The sequence below is a fragment of the Centroberyx affinis genome, unplaced genomic scaffold (genome assembly GCF_046629955.1).
Source record: "Centroberyx affinis isolate AG114_WGS23_722 - 3 ecotype Tasmania unplaced genomic scaffold, CSIRO-AGI_Caff_v1 ptg004204l_1, whole genome shotgun sequence".
NCBI lineage: Eukaryota > Metazoa > Chordata > Actinopteri > Beryciformes > Berycidae > Centroberyx > Centroberyx affinis.
The window spans coordinates 537,571-565,553 of NW_027281952.1; the positions used below are offsets into that span (position 1 = coordinate 537,571).

The 27,983-nt window shown below is 44.1% G+C and overlaps 7 protein-coding genes across 8 annotated transcripts; 2 read left to right on the forward strand and 5 right to left on the reverse strand.

The window, feature by feature from the left end:
• The first annotated feature begins 329 nt into the window (after positions 1 to 329).
• On the forward strand, positions 330 to 8,059 carry LOC139664180 (UDP-glucuronosyltransferase-like). Its single transcript, XM_071542921.1, has 9 exons — positions 330 to 869; positions 1,379 to 1,442; positions 1,531 to 1,679; positions 4,023 to 4,150; positions 4,264 to 4,357; positions 4,548 to 4,673; positions 5,407 to 5,494; positions 7,286 to 7,505; positions 7,722 to 8,059. Exons 1-9 carry the CDS (start codon positions 330 to 332, stop codon positions 7,990 to 7,992), a joined length of 1,680 nt encoding a protein of 559 aa, XP_071399022.1. The 3' UTR covers positions 7,993 to 8,059.
• A 121-nt stretch (positions 8,060 to 8,180) lies between these two features.
• ndufb3 (NADH:ubiquinone oxidoreductase subunit B3) lies at positions 8,181 to 9,208 on the reverse strand. The gene is made up of 3 exons (XM_071542922.1): positions 9,147 to 9,208; positions 8,523 to 8,651; positions 8,181 to 8,425 (listed from the first exon to the last, which is right to left on the reverse strand). Exons 2-3 carry the CDS (start codon positions 8,648 to 8,650, stop codon positions 8,275 to 8,277), a joined length of 279 nt encoding a protein of 92 aa, XP_071399023.1. The 5' UTR covers position 8,651; positions 9,147 to 9,208; the 3' UTR covers positions 8,181 to 8,274.
• Positions 9,209 to 9,453: 245 nt separating this feature from the next.
• pecr (peroxisomal trans-2-enoyl-CoA reductase) lies at positions 9,454 to 12,766 on the reverse strand. The gene is made up of 8 exons (XM_071543022.1): positions 12,642 to 12,766; positions 11,941 to 12,074; positions 11,683 to 11,848; positions 11,510 to 11,591; positions 11,303 to 11,399; positions 11,103 to 11,213; positions 9,967 to 10,078; positions 9,454 to 9,883 (listed from the first exon to the last, which is right to left on the reverse strand). The coding sequence occupies exons 1-8, from the start codon at positions 12,751 to 12,753 to the stop codon at positions 9,801 to 9,803; spliced, it is 897 nt and encodes a 298-aa protein (XP_071399123.1). The 5' UTR covers positions 12,754 to 12,766; the 3' UTR covers positions 9,454 to 9,800.
• A 652-nt stretch (positions 12,767 to 13,418) lies between these two features.
• rpl37a (ribosomal protein L37a) lies at positions 13,419 to 16,195 on the reverse strand. Its single transcript, XM_071543011.1, has 4 exons — positions 16,162 to 16,195; positions 15,299 to 15,427; positions 14,985 to 15,067; positions 13,419 to 13,582 (listed from the first exon to the last, which is right to left on the reverse strand). Exons 1-4 carry the CDS (start codon positions 16,162 to 16,164, stop codon positions 13,519 to 13,521), a joined length of 279 nt encoding a protein of 92 aa, XP_071399112.1. The 5' UTR covers positions 16,165 to 16,195; the 3' UTR covers positions 13,419 to 13,518.
• A 287-nt stretch (positions 16,196 to 16,482) lies between these two features.
• On the forward strand, positions 16,483 to 18,732 carry cfap410 (cilia and flagella associated protein 410). Its single transcript, XM_071542956.1, has 7 exons — positions 16,483 to 16,708; positions 16,820 to 16,838; positions 16,934 to 16,980; positions 17,162 to 17,391; positions 17,730 to 17,880; positions 18,012 to 18,111; positions 18,283 to 18,732. Exons 1-7 carry the CDS (start codon positions 16,632 to 16,634, stop codon positions 18,445 to 18,447), a joined length of 789 nt encoding a protein of 262 aa, XP_071399057.1. The 5' UTR covers positions 16,483 to 16,631; the 3' UTR covers positions 18,448 to 18,732.
• A 6-nt stretch (positions 18,733 to 18,738) lies between these two features.
• orc2 (origin recognition complex, subunit 2) lies at positions 18,739 to 24,101 on the reverse strand. 2 transcript variants are annotated; one of them, XM_071542954.1, is made up of 17 exons: positions 24,010 to 24,101; positions 23,237 to 23,308; positions 22,954 to 23,109; positions 22,525 to 22,611; positions 22,315 to 22,404; positions 22,194 to 22,225; positions 21,989 to 22,046; positions 21,682 to 21,884; positions 21,504 to 21,602; positions 21,302 to 21,411; positions 20,723 to 20,855; positions 20,304 to 20,400; positions 20,015 to 20,161; positions 19,750 to 19,921; positions 19,585 to 19,646; positions 19,342 to 19,460; positions 18,739 to 19,196 (listed from the first exon to the last, which is right to left on the reverse strand). In XM_071542954.1, exons 2-17 carry the CDS (start codon positions 23,304 to 23,306, stop codon positions 19,113 to 19,115), a joined length of 1,719 nt encoding a protein of 572 aa, XP_071399055.1. In that variant the 5' UTR covers positions 23,307 to 23,308; positions 24,010 to 24,101; the 3' UTR covers positions 18,739 to 19,112. The 2 variants fall into 2 exon arrangements, with proteins under 2 accessions (XP_071399055.1, XP_071399056.1); XM_071542955.1 differs by lacking the exons at positions 22,954 to 23,109; positions 23,237 to 23,308; positions 24,010 to 24,101 and having other exon boundaries at positions 22,315 to 22,429; positions 22,525 to 22,576.
• A 1,254-nt stretch (positions 24,102 to 25,355) lies between these two features.
• LOC139664256 (D-serine dehydratase) lies at positions 25,356 to 27,889 on the reverse strand. The gene is made up of 9 exons (XM_071543031.1): positions 27,744 to 27,889; positions 27,509 to 27,638; positions 26,906 to 27,056; positions 26,624 to 26,804; positions 26,404 to 26,522; positions 26,022 to 26,148; positions 25,731 to 25,793; positions 25,532 to 25,637; positions 25,356 to 25,445 (listed from the first exon to the last, which is right to left on the reverse strand). The coding sequence occupies exons 1-9, from the start codon at positions 27,887 to 27,889 to the stop codon at positions 25,356 to 25,358; spliced, it is 1,113 nt and encodes a 370-aa protein (XP_071399132.1).
• Between the last annotated feature and the right edge of the window lie 94 nt (positions 27,890 to 27,983).

Sequence of the window (27,983 nt, forward strand, 5' to 3'; positions counted from 1 at the left end):
TCTCTGAAAGTCCAAAAACAACTTTGTCCCCTCATAAACTCTGTCTCTCTCTTTGATTGCATCATCACCCCACCAATTTGGGGAGCTTGGACGGCTGCTAGTGTCACACTTTTTTCTAAGGGAGGGACTTTGAACACACACACATACTCACACACCACTAATTCACAGAGGATTTCCAACTACCGAAGAAGGGTACAGGAGGAGAAGAACCAACAAAAACTCAGACACTTTTCACATGTTGTTCGTCTGTACTTCCTCACTTAACCTTTTTTTTTTCTCTGCATTTGATTCTTTGAGATACAAAGGAAGAGACACAGAAAGAGAAAGAAATGTGGAAAGCAGTAGTGCTTGTGTGCCTCTTGCTGAACATAGCTGTGGAGTTGAATGGGGCTACAGATGAGGCGAGTCGGTCTGCTGCAGAAAACACCGGACCAGAGACGAAGGTGAAGAGGGCAGAGGAAAAGGCCGATGTCACTGGCAGCCTTCCTGCAAGTGAAAGCGGTTCCACTGTTTTCTCTGGTCATTTGCTGGTGGTACCTATGGATGGGAGTCACTGGGTGGGTATAAAGGCCATTGCCCAAGAAATGGGTCGTCGTGGACACCAGGTCACCGTGCTGATCCCTGAGATCAGCATGCGGATGGGCCCTGGTAAACACTACAACACTTTGACCTATCCTGTCCCGTATGGGAAGGCAGAGATTGATTCTGTTGTGGCCATGCACAAGGAAGTAATACCCAAACCTGGACAATCTTTCATGGAGAAGATAAGCATTCGACTTTCAAAAGTCCAGAATTTCACAAACTTCATCCATATCACTGCTGAAAGCCTACTGTTCAACGCCAGCCTCATCTCACATCTATCACAGCAGGTGAGTGTATGTGTGCGGAGCCATTTACATACAGAAAGAACTGTTTGTAGTATTGTAACTTTCTAGGACGAAGATGTGTTAGCTGCAGATAAGTAAGTCATCATTAACATTGTGAAGTTGTGATGAAAAACATGAGTCAGAGAGAGAGAAATGTATATTCCTGTGTGTTTTTAGTATTGTTTATTTATATAGCCCTTTATCACACGCATGTGTCAAAGGGCTTTGCATAGCATCATATACAGTACATGTCATATACATACTACATATACTGTATATACACGTAATATACCTCCTATACTATGTTTTTGCAAAAAGCCTACCTGCCTCTTTATCCAACATGCCTCCCCTCCTCCGTTTGTGCCATGAGTGTTGAGCCATGTGTAAGCAAGAGAAGCCAGGGTGAAAGCCGGTGTTGTCTTTATTATTGTTGAGACACTGTTGAAGATTTGCCCCTATCACTTGTTTTTCTTCTGTTCCTTTTCATCCTTTCTTCTCCTCTCACTCTGCAGGGCTTTGATGCTGTCTTGACAGACCCTTTGGTGCCCACAGGCTCACTGATAGCTAGGAAGTTAGGTGAGTGCTGCCATGCTAGTTCACGCCACAGTTGGTTCATCTGTGTTTATGTGCATTTTGTCACTCATCATCTCTAAATGACTTTCAGGTCTTCCCACCATTAATTTGCTGAGAGGATTGCCATGTTCCTTGGACATGAAGTCTGCAGCCTGCCCCTCCCCTCCCTCATATGTCCCTCGCTTATTCACTGGATTCACAGATAAAATGAACTTCAAGGAGAGAGTCATCAACACTTTGGTGAGCAAATATGCACATACACACATATACTGGAACACCTTGCACCGACATACCGCCTCAAACTCACTTAGGTCACTCATTTTGCCAAATCGTCCATTTAACATTAACAGAATCCCTTAACGCCTGTCTGCCTACTTCATATGAAAAACCCTGGTCATGTAGTGCATTTTGCCAACTAAAATGTGTAAGTATAGGGGAGAGTGGGGTAAGATGCACCAGGTTTACTCAAAATGTTATCTTGGCAAGGAAAAATGAGACAGAACTAAAACAAATGCTTTCACCCATATTTCAAAATGTTGACTTTCAAATTAACTGGTAAGAATGCAGCTAAATGAAAGAAGAATGAAACTACAACTTAAAAAAAAAAAAAAAAGCGGTCCCTTGGCTCTATTCACCCCAGGTACCCCAGGGGGTAAACTGATCCTAGCAAGTGGGTAAATTGAGCAGCTTGGAGGCAAACTGAGCCACAGAATTATTCATGTTGGATAAAATACATATTCATGTCTGGATAAAATACAAATAAACAATTTCTATGTCAAATGAGATTGAAGACAATGTTGCCATCTTTATTAAAACACATTTTTGGTTCTTTATTATTTGGTTTCACATAACATTAATAGTGAACTAGAACAGCAGTAGAATGTTCTTGCATGTCATATTGCAAACCAAAGTACAAGCCTGAGTTAAATGTGGTATTACTTACAAGTAACATTACTTGAAAAGTTTTGAAAATAAAAGATTCAAAGCCCAATAAAAAAATGGACATTGCTGCAAACCAAATCATCCATTCCAATATTCCCCAACAACTCAATATTCCATGTCTTCTCTTTCGTAATGAGGTCCTGCCAGTCATAGGCCCCAGGCTTCTGTCCATTATCAACCAATCTCTCACATCTGGATGTTTACCTGATTATTTTAAGACAGCAACAGTCCAACCACTTCTCAAAAACCCCACCCATGACCCAACTCAGTTAGACAATTATAGGCCCATATCTAAATTACCGTTTCTGTCCAAAATTTTTGAAAAAGTTGTTGCTGAGCAACCCCTTGCATTGGTTGAAGGTCACAACATATTCAATAAATTCCAATCTGGCTTTTGCCATAAACACAGCACTGAGATTACACTGCTAAGAGTGACCAACGATATTCTTATGCAACCAAACCATAGACTGTAAAAAAAGATGGACGTACTGAGTGTGACGTCACCCATAGGTTTCTGAAGGGCCGTTTTGAAGCCAAAAGTTGGGGTTTACCAGCCAGAGCAGCCAGAGCGAAGCCGGAGGTTTCTCACAGTGCCACAGCACCTCCTGTTATTGGTCCAGAATCAGCGACCTGACCATCTAGCGGACATTAGAGGAATTGCAGCTTTCAGCCACTTCCTTATTGGCTTCAAAATTCACCCGTGGTTTTGGCCGGTGAATATTCCATTCTAGTGTTGCTTGACTTAACTGCTGCCTTTGACACCATTGATCATGGCATTTTAATTGATAGGCTTTGCAATTGGGTTGGTATTTCTGGTACTGCTCTTACATGGTTTTCCTCTTACTTGTCCAACAGATATTTTAATGTTCATCTCATCAATTTTGTGTCCTCCTCCGCTCCTCTTCTATGTGGAGTCCCTCAGGGGTCGATCCTTGGCCCCATCCTATTCTCCTTATACATGCTTCCTCTGGGTCATCTGTTCAACCGCTTCCATGGCATATCTTATCGTTGCTATGCAGACGACATGCAGCTGTATTTTTATGCCAAACCTAACAACCTGAATAATCTGGCCATCCTTCACGATTGTCTTGCTGCCATTAAGGACTGGATTCATTTTGTTCATCTTAACCCTGACAAAACTGACGTCCTGATGATTGGCCCTGATCACTTTGCTCTGACTCGCCTACACTTGGTACAGAATGCGGCTGTCAGACTGTAAATAAAACTAGCCATAGGTCCCACATCACTGCCTCCCTGCATTGGCTTCCTGTGAGATTCAGAATACAGGCCTTTTGTCCTTTCCTCGCTCCATCTTTAAATCAAAGGGCAACTGCTTTTACTGTTCTAGCTCCAAAAGCTTTACTTGCTTACTTGCCATGTAGCTGGTTCCATCGCAGCCATGTTGCAATTGAAGTCTCTTCCTAAATGCCTGGTCACATGACACATAGTGTTTATCACTGCTAGGTGACTTCACTTACCCACTGGCTCATCTTACCCCGCTTTCCCCTACTGTATGTGTCAAATTGATGACTTCAGTTTCAACATTAATATTCAGCTGACACAATGAGAATGTAACTCTCGTTCATGTTTGTCAACAATCATTTATGTAGTTTATTGTCCTGTGATGGTACTGATCTACAGATGAGTTTAGTGGAGCCACTGCAATGTCGACTGCTGTTTTGGCACTTTGATCAAATAGCCTCTCAGTTCCTGGGAGAGGATGTGGGCATAGCTGAGGTGCTGTCAGACTCTGCTATCTGGTTGCTGAGGTAACATGTACAGAGGTTATAATATTTTGATGATATACATAACAAAGATTTGAATCTTTCTCTCTCAAAAACACTCATACACACATACATAGTGGAGTACTCTGTTTACACAGGAGTGACTTCACACTAGAGTTCCCACGACCCCTCATGCCTAATGTGGTGATGGTGGGCGGCATCAACTGCAACCTGAGAAACGCTCTACCTGAGGTAAGGCCTGTGTGCCTGTGTGTTTTTCGCTTAGATTACATTTAAGACAAAAACATCTTGGATTTTCTTATTTTTCCTCCTCACCTTTTTTTCTCTGCTTTCAATTTGGAGATAGCTATATAGAGGAAGAGATAGAGAGAGAGAATGAGGCAGATGCCACCCCCTACTTAGTGTATGTGTGTGTTTGTAGGATCTGGAGTCCTGGGCGTCAGGACAGCATGGCTTTGTGGTGTTCACCCTGGGTTCTGTGGTGTCAGCTCTGCCAGAAGAAATAACCATTGTATTCCTAGAAGCCTTCAGACAGATTCCACAGAAGGTAGGAGCACTTGTCTAAACACACCATGTCACAGGTTCAGGAAGCATTTATAAATACACAGGATATGATATCCCTTGTGCCATAATATCCAAGGTGAGCATTCCTATGGAGGCCCAATTCAGAGTCTAACAGAATGATATACTCCCATACCAGTGAGTACCATAGAAAACATCAGGCTACACCGTCATATCTACAGCAGGCAGCAACATTCACCAGCTACCTACTCTAGCTTCAGGGTGAGTAAGTAAAGGCAAATCATTATCAAGGATTATCAAGTGGGCACCCTCCTTCACCAATGTTCCATTGAATTAGGCCCACAACATCTCAAGAAGTCGCAACAGTGTATTCCAGCATCCCAGAAACAATCCCCTCTTTGCCTAGACTCAGCAGACCCAAGTCCACTACACTACTGTCCCTGTCACCTGCACCTAGTTATCAACAACACTACTTTACAATACACACTACCATCAATATCCCTTTCTATTCAGAACATCAAGTTACACACTACATCTAAACTCTACCAAGTCACACCCTATAAAAGTTACATCCTACACTTGCCCAAGCAGAGAGCTGATACCCGACCAACTCAGCAGTCTGCATATCCACATTGTTTCTGCTTAGGCTAAGCTAAGTCTGACTGGCCCTGTTGGCTTGTCTGGCAGGGCCCTGCTGGCTATAACAATGTGTCAGACATTGATGAGCATGAAGACAAACAATTAGCTTCCTATTACAGGTTATATGGAGATACGCTGGGCCAGTTCCTGACAATATCCCGGAAAATGTGAAGATGATGGAATGGGTGCCACAGAACGACCTACTAGGTAAATCCACTGCAACACAAACCAATTGTACCACAGTTGACATGTTAGGTACCAGAACTCAAACTGACTTATCATGAATCAAATTCCCTTAAAGCTGGGGTAGGCAACTTTGGAGAAATGAGCAAGGATTTGAAAGTACACAACAGAAAAAATTCCCTTCCCTCTCTGCTCCCTCCCTCCTGTAACACCTGCCTCAAGACGAGGCTCAGGTGCGTGCATGAGAAGGACATACTTCATAAATTCCAAATATTTTACGCAAACCACAGCTTGCTACCTAGATTGGCCGTTGCGGTTACAAACACACATTGTGATACAAACTTTGGTGAAGCAACATTCACTCTACACTGGAGAGCGCCGTCTCCTTAGCACTGGCCAAACTTGATAAATTCCAAAACTTTATGCAAAACACAGCTCTGCTAGCTCAGTCTAGTTGTTACTGAAATATTCGGCAGCAAAAAAATATTTTTTTGGTCCCACATAGATTAGCTACCGCAGTTGCACAGCCTTGGCCACCTAATACCGGTTGACTGACTGACCTGATTGTGGCTCCTTCCTTAGTAAGGTCTTGCAGTGGGGAAAATAACTGGCTTCCTTACACAACAAGTTTAAGGGCAAGGGCACACATTGTTCAGTTCAAAGTCCTTTTTTGGGCCTTCCGGGGACAGAGAGTGAATGGCAGAGGGAATGAAGCTGGCACTGGCTCTGTTAGTTTTGTACCTAGGGGTGGAGGCAGGATCTGAAAGCAGCTGTTGAGGTTGTGTGTTGCGTCACTCACAATATTGTATGCTTTCTTGACTGCTTGCCACTCGTACGGTCCTTTGAGACCGAGCTCTGCTGCTCACAAAGATTGGTCCCCAGAGAGGTCACCCTCCGCAGCTTGCTCTTGTTGATCACAGAGAGTCCCCCATACCAGGCCAGGAATGGAAAGGTTAGGAGGCCCTCTATGTGGCAGGTGTAATAGTGCCTGAGTCTCCAAAGGAGGTAGGACCTGTGCTGGCACTTCTTCACAATCTGCTGTGTTTTTTCATTGAAGGTTAGTTCACTATCAAAGATTGTTCCGAGGTATTTCAAGCTGCTTACTCTCTCCACAAGCTCTCTTTTGAGCATCAGCTGTGGGAGAGGTCCACCTTCCTCCTGAAATCAATGAGGAGCTCCTTTGTCTTCCTTGTGTTCAGTTGGAGAAAGTGCTCCTCACACCAGTGGTGCAGCCTCTCTGCCTCCTCCTCAAAGTGGGCTGCACTGTTGGAGGTGTCAACCAGAGCAGATTTAGATTGAGAACAGGACAAGAGAGATCACTGTTCCCTGGAGAGCGCCTGTGGATTTGAGTAAGACAGGAGATGTTGATCGGTTTACTTTGACATAACGTATTCCAGTCCCAGTATTCAGTTTGGATTATGGTTATTTCATGTAATCTCTTCTGTGGATATATTTGTTTTCCCTCTGCAATTTGCATGGTGGTCAGGACTAGACTGAGCTATGTGCGCTTGTAATTGACAGGCAGGGGCAGGATGCCTCTTTGCAGAGAGCTGTCCTGATTGGTTAAGATCCAGGCACCCTGAGATTTTGGAGTGGCTGATTACATGGCCTGGGACAGTCACAGAGACCAGATGTTTTCTCAGAGCATTTGATTTATTATTAGCTGTCCGGATGTAAACAGAATTTCATCAAATATTACATAAATTGTTCTAAAAAAATTACCTACCCCAGCTTTAACATTAGTTATCTTCCATGAATGGGCTGTTCATGGGCAGCATCTCTAACTCACTTTGTGTGTATGTGTGTGTGTGTTAGCACATCAGGGAGTTCGGGCTTTCATCACTCATGCCGGCTCACATGGCCTCTTTGAGGGGTTGTGTCATGCTGTTCCCATGGTGATGTTGCCAATTAGTGCGGACCAACACGACAACGCTCAGCGGATTGCAAGCAGGGGAGCCGGTGTAGTCCTGGCCTTTTCCACCATCACTGCAGAAACCCTCCTTCAGGGACTGAATGAGGTCATCAGTAACACCAGGTGAGGAGTCAGAAGGTCATTGATCTTCTTTGGCCTTGACTGTTAAGGTTATGGTTTAAATCAGCTTAAAAATAATTAGGTGAAGCTCATGGAAAGCTTGTAATGTGACAATAACCAAAAATAAGCTTCAGAATTTGCTTTTCATGTCAACTACTCAAAGACAAATGACTTCAGTGTCATATCCATCCACACTTCTCTATCTCTCTGTGTGTGTAGGTATAAAGAGAGTGTGCAGAAGCTTTCAGCCCTCCATAAAGATCGGCCCTTCGACCCCCTCGACCTCTCTGTGTACTGGACAGAATTTGTGATGCGGCACAAAGGGGCAAGACATCTCAGACCTGCTGCTCAAGACCTCAACTGGCTCCAGTACCACAGCCTGGATGTAATAGCACTACTGGCTACTGTGGTGCTGGTTGTTGTCATAGTAACAGTGAAATGCATGAAACTGTGCCTTTGGAAGCTGAGCAAGAAGAGGAAGCAGGACTGATCTGAAGACAAGAAGAACCACTGATTACAAAAAATGCATCTGTAAAAATCCTAACATATTGTTTGTGAAGGAAAATTAAAAAAAAATAGCAAAATTGCAAAGTGAATAATGTACTTAGAGGCACACAGGCACAATAGCTTGGTGATAGGGCAGCAAGAATAAGAAGTCAGAAGCCATAACCAATCAAAGAAAGTCAAAGAAATACATTTAATAAACAGAAAATACAGAGTTTAATTATAATCCATTGTGGTGTGGTCTGGGTGCGGGGGACAACATCTGACACTAGTGGCCACCCTTCTTCGGTGGGAACAGGGCATACTCAACAGCCAGGGCGACAGTAAAGGCAGCGAAGCCCCACTTGAACCCTTTCAGCAACACATCTGACAGAGTCACAGCACGAGCGAAGCCGCCGGAGTACCTCCACGCCTCGTTACTGCAGGGAGAGACAGGGACAGGAGAGAGCAGATGTCAGGAATCAGTCACAAGCAAAGTAATATGAAAGACAGACCTCAGGTCCGATAAATACTGACCGTGCCCACGGATCCTTGAGGCCCCTGGCTGCCAGCCTCTGCTGTGTGAACTCCAGCGGTGTTCCCTGTACCTTCCACTGCCGCCAGTCCGGCATGGACAGCTTGCTGTGGCCGTGGTCACCCCCCATACTAAAAAGCAGCCACAAAGAAATATGCAGAGCTTTTCTCTACAACAGTATATACGGGTTTCCACATTACACTGGCTCCTAATACTAGTTTGACATTAAACTCGTACTCGTTAGTGGTCGTTAAATTACCAATATACTTGACAATATTTGACAATTGTTGGCACGGCCAGGTAGCTCTTTGGGCGCTGGGAGGCACCAAACAGCAGCGGTGTATACCGACGTTCCTTGCTTTTATTCAAATTAGGAATGTCAGTGACAAGCTGGGTCAATAATTTATCCTACCAAACCTGTACCTTCTGACAGTCGTGTAGGCTAGACGGGTAGCAAAACTAGCATTGTTAGCTTTCTAATATTTCAGCAACTAAGTTTAGATGTATTATTAACTCACAAATAATAGTTGCAAAGATACAGTAATGTGAAACACTGGGGTAAACCAACAAGGGACGCGCCAAGGCAGACATTCAAGATTTTATAAAGAGAAAATAAGTGACTGTACCTGAATGTTTTGTTGTGACCTCTGTAGTTAGATTGCGACAACCAGCAGTGCTCTACGGCAAAACTACGGCAAGCATTCAGGACAAAATATCACTGTACGTCAGCTGTAAATGGGAGTTCGGTCGCTTGTGATGACATACCCGTAAAGTTTGAACGACAGCAACACAGAGATATAACAGTGTTATATCTGTATGGACAGTAATATAGCATTTCCATGCAGTTTTGCAACTACGAATATCCATTCACGAGGTGTTATTATAGTTGAGTATTAAGATACATTTTCAGACAGTAGCTGTTTCATCATCATTTATTAAGAAAGTAGGTTTAAGGCAGGTAGGGCTGCCTAGGCACCTCTGTTCTCCAGACATTCAGTTTGTGGCACAGATGATATTCACAAATGATACAATTTGAAGCATTAGTTAAGCACATTATAAATCAATATCCAGAAAACCTAATCACACATACACACACACACACACACACACACACACACACACACACATTGATAAATTGTGAATTATATACAATTATCTACATGATACATAGATTACATAGTCAATCAGTTACTGGTGTCTGCAGAACAGCCCAGTGTCCATGATGCTTGTTTTCCGAGTGTGTGTGTGCATTGGTCTTGGTCTCTGTCGTTTAAAGTGTGTTAGAGTTTGCTTTTAGGGTTGAGCAGGTCCCTCAGCGTGTCCAGGTTCTCCCCCTCTGGAGCCTCTGGCCATGCACTGTGGTCTGGAGAGACACACACACACAAGAACTTAGTATATCATACAAAGATGAAAGAGTGGGTGCATGTGTTAACAGGCTGTACATACTCGGTATCTCCCACATGGAGTGGTACAGACTCTGTCCTGCGTCGACCCTCAGCGTGGCTCCAGAGATGTACGAGGCAGCAGGAGAGAGCAGGAAACACACTGCCGGAGAAATCTGAATACACAAACACAAGTGAAGAAGGAGAGAGAAAGATACTGCAGTGACACTGCAACAAAGCAACAGACACACAGCATGTGATCTCCATCTATACCTCTGTATAACCAGGTATTTACATCTTTTTTGTGCATTAATGTCTATGATTTCCATGACCATGGTAATGTCCATTACACAGTGTCAGGTACAAGACCAATCTTTGTCTACATGTGTGTTCAAAGTGAACTCCATTTTTTTTTTGAATAGATCATTTAAATGTCCCATGTTTTGTGTTGGATGGGTACATCTAGGACTTGGGATGTGTCATCTGACTGATTGGACAAAATATTAAACTTCTATGACATTTAAACATTTTTCTGGATATGTATCACATGTAAAACATCTCTAGGTCTAGTCAAAATAAATCAATCCATGACTTTTCCATGGCTGCCAGCACCCTGTATAGTGCTACTGGAGACCAGAGGTAGGAATCAGGGTTGGAGTCAATTCATGACTGAACTCATTCATTCCAATTCAACTGAGGAATTGGAATTGAAATTTGAAAAAACCAACAGGAAACAGAATTGGAATATCAGGAAGTTGAATTGAATTCAATGAACTTCTGTGAAATTACATGTTTTTTTGTTTTTTTTTGTTATTCATTATCAATATTGAATATCATAAAATGTCAAAGGTACCTTTCAGGTGGTATTTGATACATAACATGTAAATACATTATGACTGAATGTATCTGATTTGTTGAACTGTCTTTTATTTGATTCATAATGATTGATTTATAACGTTTAAATCAAGACAACCTCTCTTAGAAGTGGAATTTAATGGAATTCACTTCTGTCATTCCATTTCAATTCCAATTCTGTTTCCTTAGAGCTGGGTGCAATTCCAACTCCAGGAACTCAACTGGAATTCACCATGCATTCTCAATTCAGTTCACGAACGGCCACAACCCTGGTAGGAATCAGGCAGTACTCCTTTTCCACAGGTTCTATTAAAGCCTGCAGAAGCGATTCATCAGGTCACTCACCTCCTCCGGCACTCCCAGTCTCTTTGCCGGGCTGAAGGGAACGGACATCTTGAACAGCATTGGTCCAAAATCCTTGTAGTTCTCCATCGCAGTCTTGGAAATGATGGTGCCCTGCATCAGGCACACAAACACAGAGTGAAATTAACAAAAAAAAACCCACTTCCAACCTGATTCTCCCCTGCCTCATGACCTATACCTACAGGTGCGATGGCGTTGACCCGGACTCCTGAGGCCGCCCACTCGATGGCCAGGCTCTTAGTCAGGTTGTCCACCGCTGCCCTCGCCGCTCCCGTGTGGCTGCCGGGTCAGGGAGAGAGGAGGTATGGCGTTTCAGTGAGACGGAAAGTGTGCGTGTGTGTGTGTGTGTGTGTGAGATTGGACGGTGGCGGAGTGTGTTTGCCGCTTACGCCATGCCGGGGAAGCCCTTCCACATGTCGGCGATGATGTTGACGATGACCCCTCCGTGTTCTTTCATCCATGCGGTGTAGACTGTGGGGAGAAAACACTCGCTCACGCCTTAGCTTTGAACACACTCTGACCCAAAACACTCTCACTCTCACTCTCACTCTCTCTCTCTCACCTTCCTTGCAGCAGTGGAAGGTCCCAGTCAGGTTGGTGTCCACAACCGCCTTCCAGCCTTTGGAGGTCATGTTCTCCGCCGGGCTGCTGAACTGACCTCCTCCGTTGTTCACCAGGAAGTCGATCCGCCCGTACCGCTTCAGCACTGAGGACACGAGCGTCTTCACCTGCCGCACACAACGCAGCCACACGTTCGTACAGGACGCTTGGACAGTTTTAGGGTCTGAGGGTGTGTGTGTGTGTGTGTGTGTAGGCCGACCTCATCCTCGCTGCGGATGTTGCACGGTATGGGAGTGACCGATGCGGGGCTGGAGGGAGGGATTTTTTGTTTCAGCTCCTGAGCAGCGGCCTCCAACCTCTCTGCCTTTCTGCTGGAGATCACCACACTGCAGCCTGAACACAGCATGCAGGGGGAAGGTTAGCTGTGACAGAACTGTAGCACTCAGTCATTTCAACATGTCACCAAGGGGTGTCAGCTTACTAAGGGGAGTCTCTGCATCTAAAATTTACCACCAAAACTTCAAAAAGCTTATATTGTCACTTTCTGGGGACAACAGAAGAGATGGTTGACAGGATTAATGTGATTACTGGAAGTAGTTGTGACTCTTTTTGTGGATATGGCTGCTACATAAATATCTTTGCTCTCCATATTTAGGGCTCATTGCAAGTACCAAACCTCGGCTAGGATTTTACTGTACATCAAATAAAGGGACAGAATTTACACAGGCAAAGATCAGTTTTTCAGACCGACATTTGGAAGTTTTTCCATATTTATACAGTCATGAAAAAGTCTTTGGGTGAAACAGGGCGCAAGTGTCCCAAACTGAGATCCAACAGTCCCGAGTCTGAATCAGTCAGTCTCTGGGCTAAAGTTCACTTGGCTCTGCTGCTGTTCACAACACATTATCTACTGGGATTGACAAAATAAGGACTCGGGCTTTAACACGCTGCAGCACTCACCCAGCTCCAGCAGCTCTGTCGAGATTGCTTTACCGATTCCGGTGCCTCCACCCGTTACTATTGCGACTTTATCGTTAAATAGACCCGACCTGAAAACACTGGAGGCCGCCATGTTTGTTTCTTGAATCTACTCAGGTACCGCAACACTGCGCCCTCTACTGGATTTAGGTAAAAAGTACATCATGACAAGTGACTGCTTATAACGTGATATTTCTTTGATCCCCACAGGGAAATATCCTTTTACTTGTGCCCCCTCCTTCCCTTCCAGGTAAATCAAATGTCATAAAAGCATCCTTCCATCTGGTCGGATTAAGTGACTTGCTCAAGGGCACTGCAGCAGAGCAGATGTTTGCCAACAAGGGGCTTGAACCTGGGTGGTCCAGTTTAAGGACAGTGGAAAATACAGCATATTTATGAGGTTATTCTGTTCACTTTTAAAGGTGTGAATATTTACTACCATGAAAATGCAGGCAAGGAGAGAAGTTGAAACTGTGGGAGAGTCAAACCAGATATTTCACAAACTAACAGCAATATTTTATCATCTTAAGACATTTCCCTTACAGCACCGCTATGTCAAAACTACACTGGGAAAACTGTACTGATCCTAATAGTAGACATTTTTAACCAAATGATTTAACACTTCATTGAAATGGCGAAATGAAATGGGCTCCTCTGAAGTCTTCTCCCTCATGCAGGGTTGGTGAGACCGCTTCCTGTAGTTTCAGCACAAGTTTTGATTTCAGCGCTACATTATAAAACAAAGACACAAACACAGGATTCCGCTCCAGACTGCTTTTATTTTAAGATGGTGATGCAATGTCCAGATTGGTTAAACTATACAAAAAGTCCCCAATCCACCAGCGACTATTGCACTGGTTTACTGGTCCTTTAGCTCCTTCAGCCTCCTGATGGCAGACTTGACTGTGACAGCGGACGTTGTGCTGTAAAAGAAAAACAAAGCGTTAATGACACTTCATACACACAGGGCCAGTCTACTAATACACCGACATCCATGCCCAAAATACCCCGCTTTCTCCAACTTTGCCTCACCCTCGCTCGTTGAATGCCTATTATTCATGTAGGGCTGCAACTAATGATTATTTTCATTGTCGATTAATCTGTTGATTATTTTCTCCATTAATCGATTAGTTGTTTGGTCTATAAAATGTCAGAAAATGGTGAAAAATGTCGATCAGTGTTTCCCAAAGCCCAAGATGACGTCCTCAAATGTAAAGAAACCAGAAAATATTCACATTTAAGAAGCTGGAATCAGAGAATTTTGACTTATTTTTCTTAAAAAATTACTCAAACCGATTAATCGATTATCAAAATAGTTGGCGATTAATTTAATAGTTGACAACTAATCGATTAATCAATTAATCGTTGCAGCTCTATATTCATGTCTATGGGACAATCCACCCTGAAACAACTCCAACCATTTCTATGACCTTTGATAGTTTTGCATTAGAATATGAGCAGGTCTTTCCCAAACAGAACATGGCAACTAAGGTACAATGTCATTGAGAAAATTTTTTAGGTGTTGCTCCATTTTATAGAAGGGCAGGGAGACCTTAGACAAAACTCTGGGTGATTCATGTGGATCATTTCCTGAATGATAGCTGCTGGCATTAAAATTAAATAAAACCATTTTTGTGTAGAAGCTTTGGCGTTCTATAAATCAGGGATGTGATATTCCAGGATTTCAGTTTGTCAAACAGCAACACTTAAAATGGGAGATTACAGTATTCCCAGTGTTTGTGCTGCAGATCACATCCTCGATTAATCCACAATGTCACCTTTAAGTTGTAATTTCCACATAGATTTAGAGCCTTGATTAGTTCCCTCTTCCACAGCTTTTGAAGTTGATCATAAACATTAAATTAAAGCCAGGGGAAGAACATCAGTTCTGCTTGAAGATGCACTTTAGCGTGTTCTGTCATGTCAAGGTTAGAGGATATGGTTCTCTGTTGACGCCACTTGAATCCACTTATGATCAGTCTCAACCTCCAAGTTTTACAAACCAATTGTGAAACAATTAAATAAACAGTATTCACGTTGACCGAGCATATCTACTAACAGATAAATTCTGACTTGCTTCAGTTGTCATTCAAGTTTTTCCCACTTTGGAGCATTATGCTGTTGGGAAATAAGCTTTCCATCAGACAAGGCCTTTAAGGGACACCAGAAAGAGCAGCCCTCATTCAAACAATCATGAGGTTTAATACTAGATACAATCATAACCTCAGCAAAAGCTTCAACTAGAATCCACTTCCAGTTTGGGTGAGCGGGTGGTGCCAGAGGAAGGTAGATGTTAAAAATCACAGCAAGCAAGAGGAAACCTACTTGTAAGTCCAGGCTCCTCCAGCCACGGTCTTCATGCAGGACCCGCAGTGCCAGATACCCACAGCCCTCCTCTTCATCTTGGTCTGTAAAGATATACACAGTACATAAATAGCAGCCCCACTAGGAAATCAGTCAGTGTGTGGCAAGATGTGCACATCATCTATTTGTGTGTATTATCATACATTCAGATCTGGGCCATCTGCTGCAGGGACTCATAAGGCTGTTGTGTTCATATGTTGACCTTGCCCACTACGGTCTGTACATTAGTCATAACATATCCAGTATCATTTTTCAATTCCCAGGACTGTCCTTACCTTGCCACAGAAGGAGCAGGTGTACTTTGCATGCTGGCTGATTTCAATCTTCTTCACCATCTTCCTCAGCGACGCGCCATAACGCGTGCCGTATTTACCAACGATCCCCACCTTCTTGGTGCGCTTGGCCTGGGAATAACATGAAGACACACAATATGGGGCATTAATATAGTTGTACTGTTAGTTAAGATGTGTAACCACTTCTGATATCCTGGGGGATTGCTATTGACATGATGTCGGCCCTTGGAGGCAGAGCTGTTCAGTCACAAATCATTGCTAATATTACCACTGACAAAACAGACTACTAAATGGATAGAACGTATTTTCCAGTGTCACTGCTAGGATTTAACACACAGGCCACATGCAAACAAGCTGCTACAAGTCATGACATCAACTAGTGTGAATGAACTAACGTTCCTGCCGGCATTGGTATGTGCTAATCTTCCTCATGCTAAATTAGCCAGCTAGCCTAAGCAAACCTAACAACCCAGCACCAGGTTTGGGGAGGTTACACAAAATTAAGTAATGAAGTAGACTCGTGCATATTGCTAGTCAGCTTTACAACTGCGGCCTCTCTATATTCGTACGTAATGCTTGTTTTTCCCAGGCGGGAGCAAGCTAACATAACTAGCCTGCCTGGTATTGGGGCTGGGTAAGCTAAGAGCACTGCGGGCAGCCATTGCTGTCTCTACGGGACTTGAAAACATCGTTTTTCTTGTTGGCCCAATCACAAAATCAACACAAATGAGGCTTAGGTCTGATTAAAAAGGACACCACAAAGCCTCAGAATATGTGAATATTGAATTTATAGCAAAGAATTTGTTAGATTCATACGGATTAGGAAGGGGACATTCAGGGCTCACCATTGTATCAGTGGAGACGTAGGTCCAAAGAGGGATTGCTTAGCGCGCACGCGCGATTTACCCAGTTCGTTGCGCTGCATTGTGGGACTTTGAGGCTTAGAGCCTGTTGATCCTAAATATGATTCTAAACAACAAAAAGAAACTTTCGCTCTAATTATTTCACGGTCAACTACAAGAACTATGAATGTGTGAATGTTACATATGGGTTACGAAATTAATCTGTCGGTGTACAATAATTATAAACAAGATTTTAGGTGTTAACTAGGTAACTATGGACGCTTCCGTGGATACACGCATGCGTACTCGTGCAGTGGACGTCAACATCCCTGCTGAGAGTGCAGCGTTTGTGAGGTGTAATGTTTGTCCATTTAACTTAATGTAATGCGGCCTCTATTATTAAGAACCTTTTGTAAGGATATCGTGCATCGAAAATATTCTCTGTAGACAACGAACGCTCCACGTGATATAATATGAAGCTAACACGGAAACTGGTTCTAGCTAAGGCTAAGGCCTCCGACTTGGACAGCGTGAAGAAACTCAACTGCTGGTAGGTGGGAAGATGTTAACACTAGCTGCTCTGGTTTTGGTTTACATGCTGTTGATGGAGGCTGAGAATTACAGCTTGTTTTCTCTTTTATTTTATTTTTTACTTTTGCAGGGGATGCAACCTGACTGATGTGAGTAGCTAAGCCCTTTGATATTAGTTTGTCAGACCCCGAATCCACAATTCATACACTTTAATTTTTACTGTTTCCTTTTCCTCTCTCTCCAGATTTCCATCTTCTCTCAAATACCCAACATTGAGGTGCTGACACTGAGGTTAGTCTATGTATCCCCTCTCCCACTCTCACTATTCTCTCTCTCTCTCACTCTCTCTTTCACACACACACACACACACATAAGCATGTCCACCCACAGTTACAGTGTACTGAAGCATCATGGTGATTCATAAATCATGCCTATGGTGTTCTTCCTTCTCTCTCTCTCTCTCTCTCTGCAGTGTCAACAGCATCTTGTCTCTCTCTCCTCTCGCTGGCTGTCTCTCTCTGTGTGAGCTCTACCTGAGGAGGAACATGGTTCCCTCTCTCTCTGAGCTCTCTCATCTGCGCCCTCTGACGCGCCTCAAAGTGCTCTGGTTGGCTGAGAACCCCTGTTGCGGAACCGACTTCAACCAATACCGGCTCACCGTTCTCCGCTGCCTGCCCCGCCTACAGAAGCTGGACAACCAAGGTGAGTCTGCAGTGTTGCTCTTATAGCATTAATGTGTGAATCATATATAACATAATGGAATGGAATGGACTGCATTTATATAGCGCTTTTATCCAAAGCGCTTTACAATGCCTACATTCACCCATTCACACACCGATGGCGGCAAGCTACCACGCAGGGTGCTGGCGCAACCATCGGGAGCAATTTGGGGTTCAGTATCTTGCCCAAGGACACTTCGACATGCGGACTGGAGGAGCCGGGGATCGAACCACCAACCTTATGATTAGTGAACGACCCGCTCTACCTCCTGAGCCACAGCCGCCCCAGTACAGTGTTTGTTTGTGTGTGTGTGTGTACAGTAGTGACAGAGGAGGAGGTTGCACTAGCTCTTGTGGAGGGGGAAGAGGTCACCACACCCCCCGCCACTGTCCCAAACCAGCTTTCCACCAATGGGCTGGCGGACGCGGAGACGGAGAATGACCCCCTCAACTACAACATGGAGGAGACCAAGTAATCCCCCACAGATTGACATTAACACTCACAGAAAGAAGAACATGTCATACGCTGAAAATAACCCATCAAGCGAATGTAGACATTTCTAATATTGTAAACAAAATAACCCTTTTCTCCTGCTTTTGTAGTAAAATCAGGGAACAGTTGGGGATGAAGCCTCTACCTAGAGACAAGTTCCCCTCGCTTACTTCTCCATTAACCAGAGAAACCAAACCGTCTATCACAAAGGTAGCACACACTCAAAAAATTTTTATTTGTGTTCTGTCTGTGAGAAATGCTTCTAACTAAATGATAGTGAATGTTGCTTGCTCTAAACAGCACTAAAACTCAGAGGACTTAGAGATTCATGTCGGTTAATATGCATCTGTAGTAACTGATAACTCTTAACTGTATTTTCAGGCACACACTCTTGAAGCGGTGTTGCTGCTGCTGAAGGATCTGGATGAAGAGGAGCTTCACATCGTACACACAGCGACTCAGAACAGACTCCAGACATACACACTCGACACAGAAACACTACAAGACTCACTGCAGACACAGAAAACGGCTGACGTTCAACACTGATCCATTTCATGACATGCACTCTGGGCCAAACTCGTTACTCCCCTCTCTGCACTAACCCCCTACCCACCTTGACCCTTAACCCAAAATGCATGTCTTTGTTTCCATTTAAGTGACCCCACAGTCCTTTTTTCGGTCTGCAGAGGACTAGTGAATCATTCCCATGGCTTGCTTTTGCTTCTTTATACCAGCATGCCTTCCTGCCTTTTCAAAAACTAAAGAATGTAAGTTTTGCTAAATGTAAATAAGACATTGTACCTATTTGTGTAAATAAAGAGGAAAAACTGCAATACATAAAGTTTTTACTGTTTTCATTTACACTGACGTGAACAGACAAGATGTATACGTCACATTATACAGTACAACAATATGAATTCTACAGTGCTACAACGAGGCATTTTGAAGAAGTAGAAACATTTCACCAGTAATTTGATTCAGAAGCATTCATTTCAACTGTGCAGTGACTGAAAGGTGAGCTCCTGTCTTCTGTAAACAAGCCGCAATTGGGCTTTCCTAGCAGTGACCAATACAACCAGATTATCCCTCTTGCTTTCTTAGCATTTCGGAGCACGCAGGCGGTGCTGAACTGGGATACAGGAAACCACATGGGTAGTCTGCAGCCTCCATAGACAATGATGGTAGTTGAAAGGTAGTCTAAAGCTCTCTTCTCAGTCACCCTCCTCCTTCTCCAGGAAATCCATCAATGTGCTTGTTTCCACGGGAACCACCAGGTACTCCACCCCATCTGCACCCTGGAGAATCATGGGAGTAATTGTCAAACGGGCTACCTTGCAACAAGCGCCACCGGAGTCTATAAACACATGTACTTAAGTAAATAGGATTTGAATGAGACTTGTGTCCTCTATAAATGAAGGAGAGAACTCGAGGCGGCCCAACCTTGCGTGTCCGGATCAGCTTGTGGTCTCTGAACTCAGTCAGCTGGGTCCGCAGGGTGAGGTCAGAGTTCACCAGGAACGCCTCTCGACAACGCTGGTAGAAATCCTGGAATGACAATCCTGCAAGCAGCGCACACCGTCACACATACGCAGTGATATTAAAGCATAATGATCATATAGGATTATAGTCATATTTTAGGGGAACATTTTAGAAGCATTTTAGAAGTTTTGCGTGTGTGTGTACCTGTGTATGAAGGGTTGTCTTTGTTTTCCAGCTGAAATTCCACCAGCAGTTTGAAAATCCCTCTGCAGAAAGACAGGACACATGGCCATGAAGAAATCAAGTGCCTTACTACCCCTTAAACGGCTTTGATGATTTTCTATTTGAAGATGTGTGTGTGTGTTGTACCTTGCATTGGTCGTCAAGCTGCGAAGAACGTGCGTGAGGGAGGACAGAGCGAGAGCCCCAGTCTGCTGCACCAGGAGGGAGTTTTCGTACGACGTCTCCTCTGCGTAGCGCTGGAAAGACACACACTCCCACCACAGCCAGTTAAACTGACTCTGCTTACACTGGTCCCACACTGAGGAATACACAGAAAAGGTACAGCTGCTGGGAGATGTTTTGTCTAAGATGACACTGAGATCAACACACAGACCCCAACTCAACTACCTACCCAGTGGAGCGTTGATATGATCAATAGAAGCCACCAAGTGCAGGTTGGGAAGGGATGCCAGCTGCCCCAGTGCACTCTGGGTCTTCTCTCCTCGGAGCATTGGTCCATCGATGTTGTGGATTAGCAGGTACACATGGAGATCTGGGCCTGGGGGGGGGTCACACACACAAACACAAACGCTTCAGCTGTAGACACAACATGGAACCCCAATACCTCTCACAGGTGTGCTTTGATCTCATAATAACACAGAGACTCTTCACAGCACATGTGTGCACACAGACGCACTCACTGTCTCTGAGGGTTTGGGCGATGTACTGGATTTGGTCTGAGGGTGTTCGGAAAGTTCCCTGGTGCTCCAGAACCTCGGACGTCAGGGCGTTTAAGATCTGCAGTGAGAGCATATACATCAATGGATAAAGACATAAAAACAACTGGAATAAAATGTATTTCCAGCTGTATCAATACTTGCTGCAGTGTTTCCCCTATAATGTTTTCATAGCAGTGGTGGAGGTGTGTAAGTTTGCTTTTGGCTCCACTGTAGTTACTATTTTGCTCCCAGTTATATTTTTGATTTAAGCTGTACTATAAAAAGCGTTCTTATATTAACTAATTCTTCCTATGGTAGTGTTCTTCTTGTTCGTCCACAACTGCTAAATGAATACAGAGGAAACACTGACTTGCTCATTGAAACTGTGTGTGTATACTGACGGATTTGAGAGTAATGGAAGGGAAGAATCCGTTGACCACCAGGTGGATTTCTTGAGCCAAGTGAGACACACGGAAGTCCTCCAGCAGAGCCTTCTTGCTGCCCAAACCATAGACCAGCACACTGAAGCCCAACCTACACACACACACACACACACACACACACACACACACACACACACACAATAGACTACCAGTCAAAAGTTTGGACACACCTGATTGAATGTACTATGTTTTTCATGATCTTAAAGCCATTTTGATCTAAAGGCTTATGCTTAAATGCTTGAAAATTGTTTGTTTTTTTAGACAAATATAAATAGTGAAGTTGATGCCTATGTATGAATTTCTTTCCAAAGCCTCTGCCTTTCCATCAAGGCAACTTTGAAGAAGCTAAAATATAAGATAGTTTTGATTTCTTTAACACTTTTTTGGTCACTGCATAATTCCATTTGTGTTATTTGATAGTTTTGACATTTTACTATTAATCTAAAATGTGAAAAATAGTAAAAATAAAGAAAAATGTGTGTGGCCCGGTAGTGTATATGCATACGATGAGGTGAGGTGAGTGCAAGCCACACTTACTGTAACTGTAGCATCCATTTGCTGAAGTGCTTTTGGTGTTTGTTGTGGAGCTGCTGGATCTCTGATGAGTAACAGGCTGGCTTGCCTTCTAAAAGCCGGAACAGCGTCTCCTGCCAACACAAAATAACAATGTATCTCAATAATGTGGGACAAGAGCATGCTTAACACACTTGTACATGTACATTGGCCGTGATATACTGACCCTGTCAAGTTTAGGGGTGTGTAAACGCTCGAGGGTGCGGTCTGATGTCAAGACCTTTGAACTGCCGTGGGCCTCAAAATACTCCTCAACCAGACTGGGCTGGAAAGGAGAGAAGACAGTTTTAACAAGAGAATTATAGCATTATAAAGTACAGTTAATAACACACACACACACACACCTGATTGAGGGGTTCTGGGGCGTTCTTGCTCTTCTTGGCCGGAGTCTTGTACAGAGCTGCAGACTGGGCTTTACTAGGGGTTCTAGGCTGCTTCACGTTTTCCTTCTCCTCCTTCTTTACTTTCTCCCCTTCATCTTCCTCCTCCTCTTCCCCAGAGTCCGAGGGTGACAGCTCACTGTCGCTGTCTGACCGCAGGCTGGGGGCTGAAAACACCAAACAGCTTTAGATGATAACAACAGTCTAGGTTTACATATCTTACATACTGGAATATGCACAGGAGGAGAAGCTACTGTCATTACATACTCACCTGTCAGCCTCTTCCTGAGCCTGTGGGGCGTTGTGGAGACAAACTGCACCTTCTTGCCCTGTCATTCAACAAGAAGCAGCAGAGGTTATGCTGAGAAAAGAGCCACAACAGCAAAGCCGCCTTACTAAGGCAGCTTGGCAACATCATCACAACAGGCTCCTGGGTCTGATTTGTATTTGAGAGACAAAGTTCCTTCTAGTCTCACCCTCTGTGGCGTCCTGCTTTCACTTCCGTGGTCTGAAGAGAGAGAAAGAACGGACTTAGCTGTAAATGGACGTAAGATATGATAGACTCAACAAGGCAGAGAGTGTGTGTGTGGGACTCACTGCGGCCCGCGCGGGTGGGAGTGGAGGGTTCGAGGTCAGGGGTCGCGCTGAAGCTCACGCTTTTCCCAGGAGTCCGTGCCAACTCGCTCGCTACACACCAAAACATCTGATAAATCTATAGAACTTACATGAGAGAAAGTTTATGTGTGTGTGTGACAGAGAGAGTGTGAGTTACAGTGGAGGTGGACTGTTGGGTTCAGTCGTTCTCACCTGTCTGGGCCATGCTGTGGGCGCGTTTGATTTTCTGGAAGGTGAAAACAGAGCCTCCTGCCACTCCGGACACACTCTCCTCACCTTCTGTCAGGCCAAGAAAAATTATATCTGAGCTTTAGTCCATATGTCCCACTACTGAGGTGTAACCAATTAAAGTGATCACTATACACAAACTCAAGTGTAGCAACAGGGTATATTTTGTTTTATTTAACTACATGTTGGAGACCACATATTGAAAAACATCTGATCTCCATAAAGGGGGGCAAGCAAAAAGAGTATCACATTATTACTATTATTATGGATAAAGAGAGATGAAAACAAAGCTGGAACGCTGGCGGTTCAGTAAAAAAACTTATGACTCACAAAGTGCTTTTACAGATTAAAATTTTGTACCAAAATGAATATTATCACGTCTCACTCACTCACCTTCTGTGTTGTCTGCTCCTAGAGCCTGGACGTAGTTCTGCTCATCCACGACTTCATCTTCATCATCCTCATATGCTTCATCCTCTCCGACCCGTCGCTTGGCTGAGCTCTTAAACGTCACCATCTTCTGAACAGATCCACTGCCGCCCCGCACACCTTCACATGAAGTTATACACAAAGACAGGCAGTCAGCCAGTGGGACAGACAGAGAGGCTCAGGTTCACCTTGTCCATAAAAAGAAGAGTGATTTTTGGCAGCAGCAGTGAAGCGACACGGTCCATACCGTCCTGTTTGTCCACGATGTGCTCCAGAACATCTCCATCCCCAATGAACTTCACCTCCAACACACTCATGACTAAAAGGAAACATTTAACGTTACTACAACCAGTATGAACTAGTATCTACACTGGCTGAGTGGTCTAACACAGTGATTCTCAATCTTTTTCATATCAAGGACCCCTAATTTAGTCCACATTAAGGCTACAGATCCCCATTTGATGAGATTTTGTCTCTCTGACCCAAATCTGAGAATATGTTTATTGTTAGATAATTATGATTTTGTCTAGAATTCCATGACTATCTGTAATGCAAGTAGAGAGATAGCAGTGAAGCTATGACCAAAATAGTAATTCTTCTACATTCTCTAATTGTGTTCACTTCTTGTAAATGAAATAATCCTAAAGTTTAACAATTCATCAATTTGCTGGGGACCCCCTGGAACCCCCTCAAGGACCCCTGGTGGTCCTCGGACCCCACGTTTAGAACCACTGGTCTAACAAACACAATCTAGGCAGACATGAACTTCGCTCCTCAAGTTTTTGTGCTGACTTTTCGTCACTGCCTGTAAACTGTAACATTAATTCAATGATAATGATAATGTAATTAGTGCTAAACTGAGTAGGCCTATATAAGTGACCGTGTAGCTAACGTTACTGCTTCTTACCTGTGGAAACCCTGGCTAGTAGGCAGGCAGCAGCAACAACTATCACAATCTGTCCAACGATAGTACACTGACTGTCAAAAAGTAAAGTTTAATAGTAGCCTACTGTAACTTACCTGATAATGTCAATATCGCCCGAGGAAAACGTAAACAAAACTAACATTAAACTGAGAGCTAAACTAGTGTGACTTGTGACAGATTCCGCGCCATCCTCCAAAGTTTTTAAACCACGTGACAAGTGAAAGGTCGCACGGTAGCCAATCGAAACGTTGTATTCAGTAAAACACAATTTCCCAGGATGCATCTCGTATTATGGTTCGGTACACGAGTATTCCGGCTATTTCTCGTCACGTGAAATGGTTCCGTTCTTATTTCGATGTAATGTTGTCTCAGTTGACTTGATCCGTTCTGTGATTCAATGCCTGAAGCTGTATTACATCCATTTTGGAAGTTTTCTCACGTTAAAAGACTGTGGCAAGATATTCGCAAATTTATAGGCTACGTGTATAATGATTGCTCATTGTGTTGGGAAAGTATAGTATACTGTTTGGTTTCAACAATTTCAATCAGCAAAGAGAAGAGAAGCAACTTTACTTAATATTCTAATTATTTAATTCATTTAATAATTTAATAATTCTCATGTATAGCAAACCTCTCTTTATTGTTTTTGTCAAAGAATGTGATAAGTACATTGTTACTATAAATACCTCAATGAGAAAGCTGCAGGAACTTAACATCTTATTTATCTTTAGTGTTTGAACAATATACAGTAACTATATGCACATATGCTGACACTTTGCTATTTTTGTCTCTACCATTGATACGTAAATAAGACCATTACACATCTGGATTCTTTCCTGGGTTACATTTTTGTGGATTTGTGGTTTCTGTATACTTGGTGTATACTCATTGTATTCTTGTGCCAGTTAAAAAAGCCAGATGGTTCTGGCTTTTCTGTAAAAGCATTTTCAGTAGGTCAGTCTCCTGACTGAGCTGCTCACATAGAAAATATAAAAGGATGATAGTGTACAAAATTAAATAAGGAATATTAAAAGACCAATGCACATTTCTGAAAGAAGTTTATTATGAAGATATGTAGAGTCCAGTGTATTGGTTAATTCTTACATTTTTTTCATTTATCCAAGGAAAGTTCATTTTTCTAGCACCGCCCTGCTTTGCATTCATACAGTTACACACATTCACACTGGGAGCTGCCCAGTACAATCACAGTCTTCTAATGGTGACTGCTGAGCGGTGCAGGGATTTGAACCAGCAACCTTCCAGTCACAAGCCCACTTCTCTAACCTCTAGTCTACAACAATAGGTAAATAGAGAGTACAAATCTGTAAAATCTTTAATCTGTAAGTGTACAAAGTTTTTTTTATAGGTTCTACTTAGTGTCATCTGCTATTATGCACAATTATATTAAGATGTCATACATGTGTGACTGTTGAGGAGCTCTTCACCACCCACGGGTGGGCGTCCACCTGCCCACCAGACGGCCCTCAGACTGGACGTGGTAGACGGGGTGCATCATCGCTGTCGCACACGACTGCAGAAACAAACGCAGAGAGGGTGAGACGGGCGAAAAAGACACCGACACAGCAACACTGCGACTGCGACTGCACTTGTACTAACGTGGTAGGGGATCAGTGTGAGCAGAGAGCCCAGGGGGAATCTGCTGTAGTCCAGCGGGCCTGAGACGGGCTCCACTCTGCCGTGCTCCTGGGTCATAGACAGCAACCTGGAGGGAGGGCAGACAGAAACGCCTCTCGTCAGTTTCGTGCTCAGACATCGGTTTTGTATCGGGGCTCGAGGCTGGGCTGGGGAGCGTTACTTGAGGTCTGGGTGTCCTTCGATCATAGCGTATCCGGTGGGCAGCTTTCCAGCTCCGTCCAGACTGGGAGGCGTGAGCGACGACAGGTGAATGGTTACATCAGTGCAAAGGAGAAGAAAGTTTCAATCAGATATTATAACAACACCTCCAGTTGGTGATCATTATGAGGCAAACAGCAGCCAACACTACGAATTTCTGTCATAAAGATTTCCTTCTGGCTAAAATGGAGAATAAAGTCTATTCTGCAGATAAAAAAGGCGGGGAAACTGCCGGTACTGATGAAAGCAGTACCTGAGTCCAGTCCACCCACAGTCAACCAGCAGCTGGTTCCTGTGAGGACAGTGTCCAATGACTCTGGTCAAAACCCGCACAGCCACGTCCTCCAGACTGCAGGAGCCAATCACAGACTGCTGCACATCTGAAAGAAAAAAAAAACTCACTATGAAATGAGAAATGACTTTTTCACCTTGTTAGCTAATTCTCCATATCAAAATGTACACAAACTTCCTGGAACACAGCCTCTTTTTACTGGTTACTACTACTTCATTTTGGAGGATCCGGAATTTGTGACAGCTCAAGAAGTTTTTTTAAAATATCTGTTTTTGTCATCATGCTCATTTCAACTGGACACCCACAAACCTACACTAACACAAGCCCATGCACATGAACGCACCGTAGAAGGCGTAGTTTCCGGGATGCACCTCGCTCAGCTGCGCCATCTCTTTGACTGGATGGCTGCAGGAAGGGGTGGAGCCAATACTGGACTTACAGCTGATGCCCACAGCCTTCAGTCTGGAGGACAACACACCCCACATGATTCAGTCAAGCCATAACATGACCTATGTGGTTTGCATTTGACTGTTTGTGGTGCGTTTTGGTTGCTTTCGCCTTACTTCTCCATGAACCGCAGAGTTAAGGTGGTGGTTTCCCGGGCGACGGCCTGTATCTGCTCCACCCCTCTGCAGTTGTAGGTGTTCCCGCAGTGGGCGTACACTCCTGTCAGCTCCACGCCCTCCGCCTCAGAGACGGCCCGCGCCAGCCTGAGCGCCTCCGGCTCCGAGTGCAGGACGCCCGCTGGAGCACAGAGCAAACAGACGTGTCAGTGTTGGGGTTAGGGTTAAGGCCACAGATCGATAAAGAGTATGAGCCACCGGTGTCGTGGTCTCCCTGCCCACCTCTCCCGTTGCCGCAGTCCAGTTTGAGCCAGACGTGCCACAGCCGCCCGTCCCGCAGCCGCCTCCTCCTGAGCTGCTCCAGAGCGTCCGGGTGATCCAGCAAAACCTGGAAGAGGCTCAGCCGCTCCGACAGGGCTGCACAGCGCTCCACCTGCGCGCACGCACGCACACACACACACACACACACACACACATACACACACATACACACACAGGGGTTGGGCATCAAGGTGTCAAGGGCTCAGTGTGCGGTTTAGGGTGACATGATCCAAGTGATGTGGCTATGATACTGAGCTTGGGTGTTGGAATAGGGTTAGGCAATATGGACAAAATCAATATCATGATAATCATAAGAATTATTTCGATTGTGATATATAATATGTGCTGAAATGTGCAAAATCCCTTGTCAAATAATCAAATTGATGTTCATTGCATTGAACTGCACGGTAAAATAAAGTGTGATAAAAATCATTTTGATTAGTATTTTCTTTTTCTTAGACAACAGAATTGTGTATCGTGATAACTCGATATTATCGCCATACGATTGGACTGAAAGTTGATAAACGATAATATTGCATCATAGGTGTGGTGTGATTTGAGAACCTTGTCAAAGGGAACAGAGTAAGCATAGAGAATGTCGTCAAATCCATGGTCGGCATAGAAACAGGCCTCGGCCAGCGTGGAAACCACTATGCACCTCCGTGATCCACCTGTCATTATATCAGCACACTCACTACACACACACACACACACACACACACACACACACACAGACCTTATGAGTATCTGAATTGCATGCATGCATGTATGTGTGTGTTGTGTGTGTGTGTGTCCCTACAGAGTCTTGTGGGTCTTCATGTGCGGTCGGAGCTGGACTCCCAGGCTCTGACAGCGCTCCATCATCCTCCGGGCGTTTCTCTTCACAATGTCCACGTCCACCACCAGAGCAGGGGTGCACAGGGCTGTGAGGGGCTCTCCCTCCATGCTGCTGGCACTGGAGCACACACACACACACACACACACACACACACACACACACACACAAAATAATTCTCATGCAATTAAATTCTTGTGCATG

Coding starts and splice junctions, on each gene's coding strand:
- LOC139664180 (XM_071542921.1), top strand. CDS start 330: ATGTGGAAAGCAGTAGTGCTTGTGTGCCTCTTGCTGAACATAGCTGTG. Junction 1,443..1,530: donor ACTGATAGCTAGGAAGTTAG/GTGAGTGCTGCC, acceptor AATGACTTTCAG/GTCTTCCCACCATTAATTTG. Junction 5,495..7,285: donor GCCACAGAACGACCTACTAG/GTAAATCCACTG, acceptor TGTGTGTGTTAG/CACATCAGGGAGTTCGGGCT.
- rpl37a (XM_071543011.1), bottom strand. Junction 15,068..15,298: donor CCTGCTCCTTCTGTGGCAAG/GTAAGGACAGTC, acceptor ATATCTTTACAG/ACCAAGATGAAGAGGAGGGC. Junction 13,583..14,984: donor GGAGGAGCCTGGACTTACAA/GTAGGTTTCCTC, acceptor TTTCTTTTACAG/CACAACGTCCGCTGTCACAG.
- ndufb3 (XM_071542922.1), bottom strand. CDS start 8,650: ATGGGGGGTGACCACGGCCACAGCAAGCTGTCCATGCCGGACTGGCGG. Junction 8,426..8,522: donor CTCAAGGATCCGTGGGCACG/GTCAGTATTTAT, acceptor CTCTCCCTGCAG/TAACGAGGCGTGGAGGTACT.
- pecr (XM_071543022.1), bottom strand. CDS start 12,753: ATGGCGGCCTCCAGTGTTTTCAGGTCGGGTCTATTTAACGATAAAGTC. Junction 11,592..11,682: donor CTTCCACTGCTGCAAGGAAG/GTGAGAGAGAGA, acceptor TTCTCCCCACAG/TCTACACCGCATGGATGAAA. Junction 9,884..9,966: donor CTCCATGTGGGAGATACCGA/GTATGTACAGCC, acceptor GTGTCTCTCCAG/ACCACAGTGCATGGCCAGAG.
- cfap410 (XM_071542956.1), top strand. CDS start 16,632: ATGAAGCTAACACGGAAACTGGTTCTAGCTAAGGCTAAGGCCTCCGAC. Junction 17,392..17,729: donor ACAGAAGCTGGACAACCAAG/GTGAGTCTGCAG, acceptor GTGTGTGTACAG/TAGTGACAGAGGAGGAGGTT. Junction 17,881..18,011: donor TACAACATGGAGGAGACCAA/GTAATCCCCCAC, acceptor CTGCTTTTGTAG/TAAAATCAGGGAACAGTTGG.
- orc2 (XM_071542954.1), bottom strand. CDS start 23,306: ATGAGTGTGTTGGAGGTGAAGTTCATTGGGGATGGAGATGTTCTGGAG. Junction 21,885..21,988: donor GCTCAGGAAGAGGCTGACAG/GTGAGTATGTAA, acceptor TGGTGTTTTCAG/CCCCCAGCCTGCGGTCAGAC. Junction 21,603..21,681: donor CCCCAGAACCCCTCAATCAG/GTGTGTGTGTGT, acceptor TCTCCTTTCCAG/CCCAGTCTGGTTGAGGAGTA.
- LOC139664256 (XM_071543031.1), bottom strand. CDS start 27,889: ATGGAGGGAGAGCCCCTCACAGCCCTGTGCACCCCTGCTCTGGTGGTG. Junction 26,523..26,623: donor ACTCTGCGGTTCATGGAGAA/GTAAGGCGAAAG, acceptor GTTGTCCTCCAG/ACTGAAGGCTGTGGGCATCA. Junction 25,638..25,730: donor GAAGGACACCCAGACCTCAA/GTAACGCTCCCC, acceptor CCCTCCCTCCAG/GTTGCTGTCTATGACCCAGG.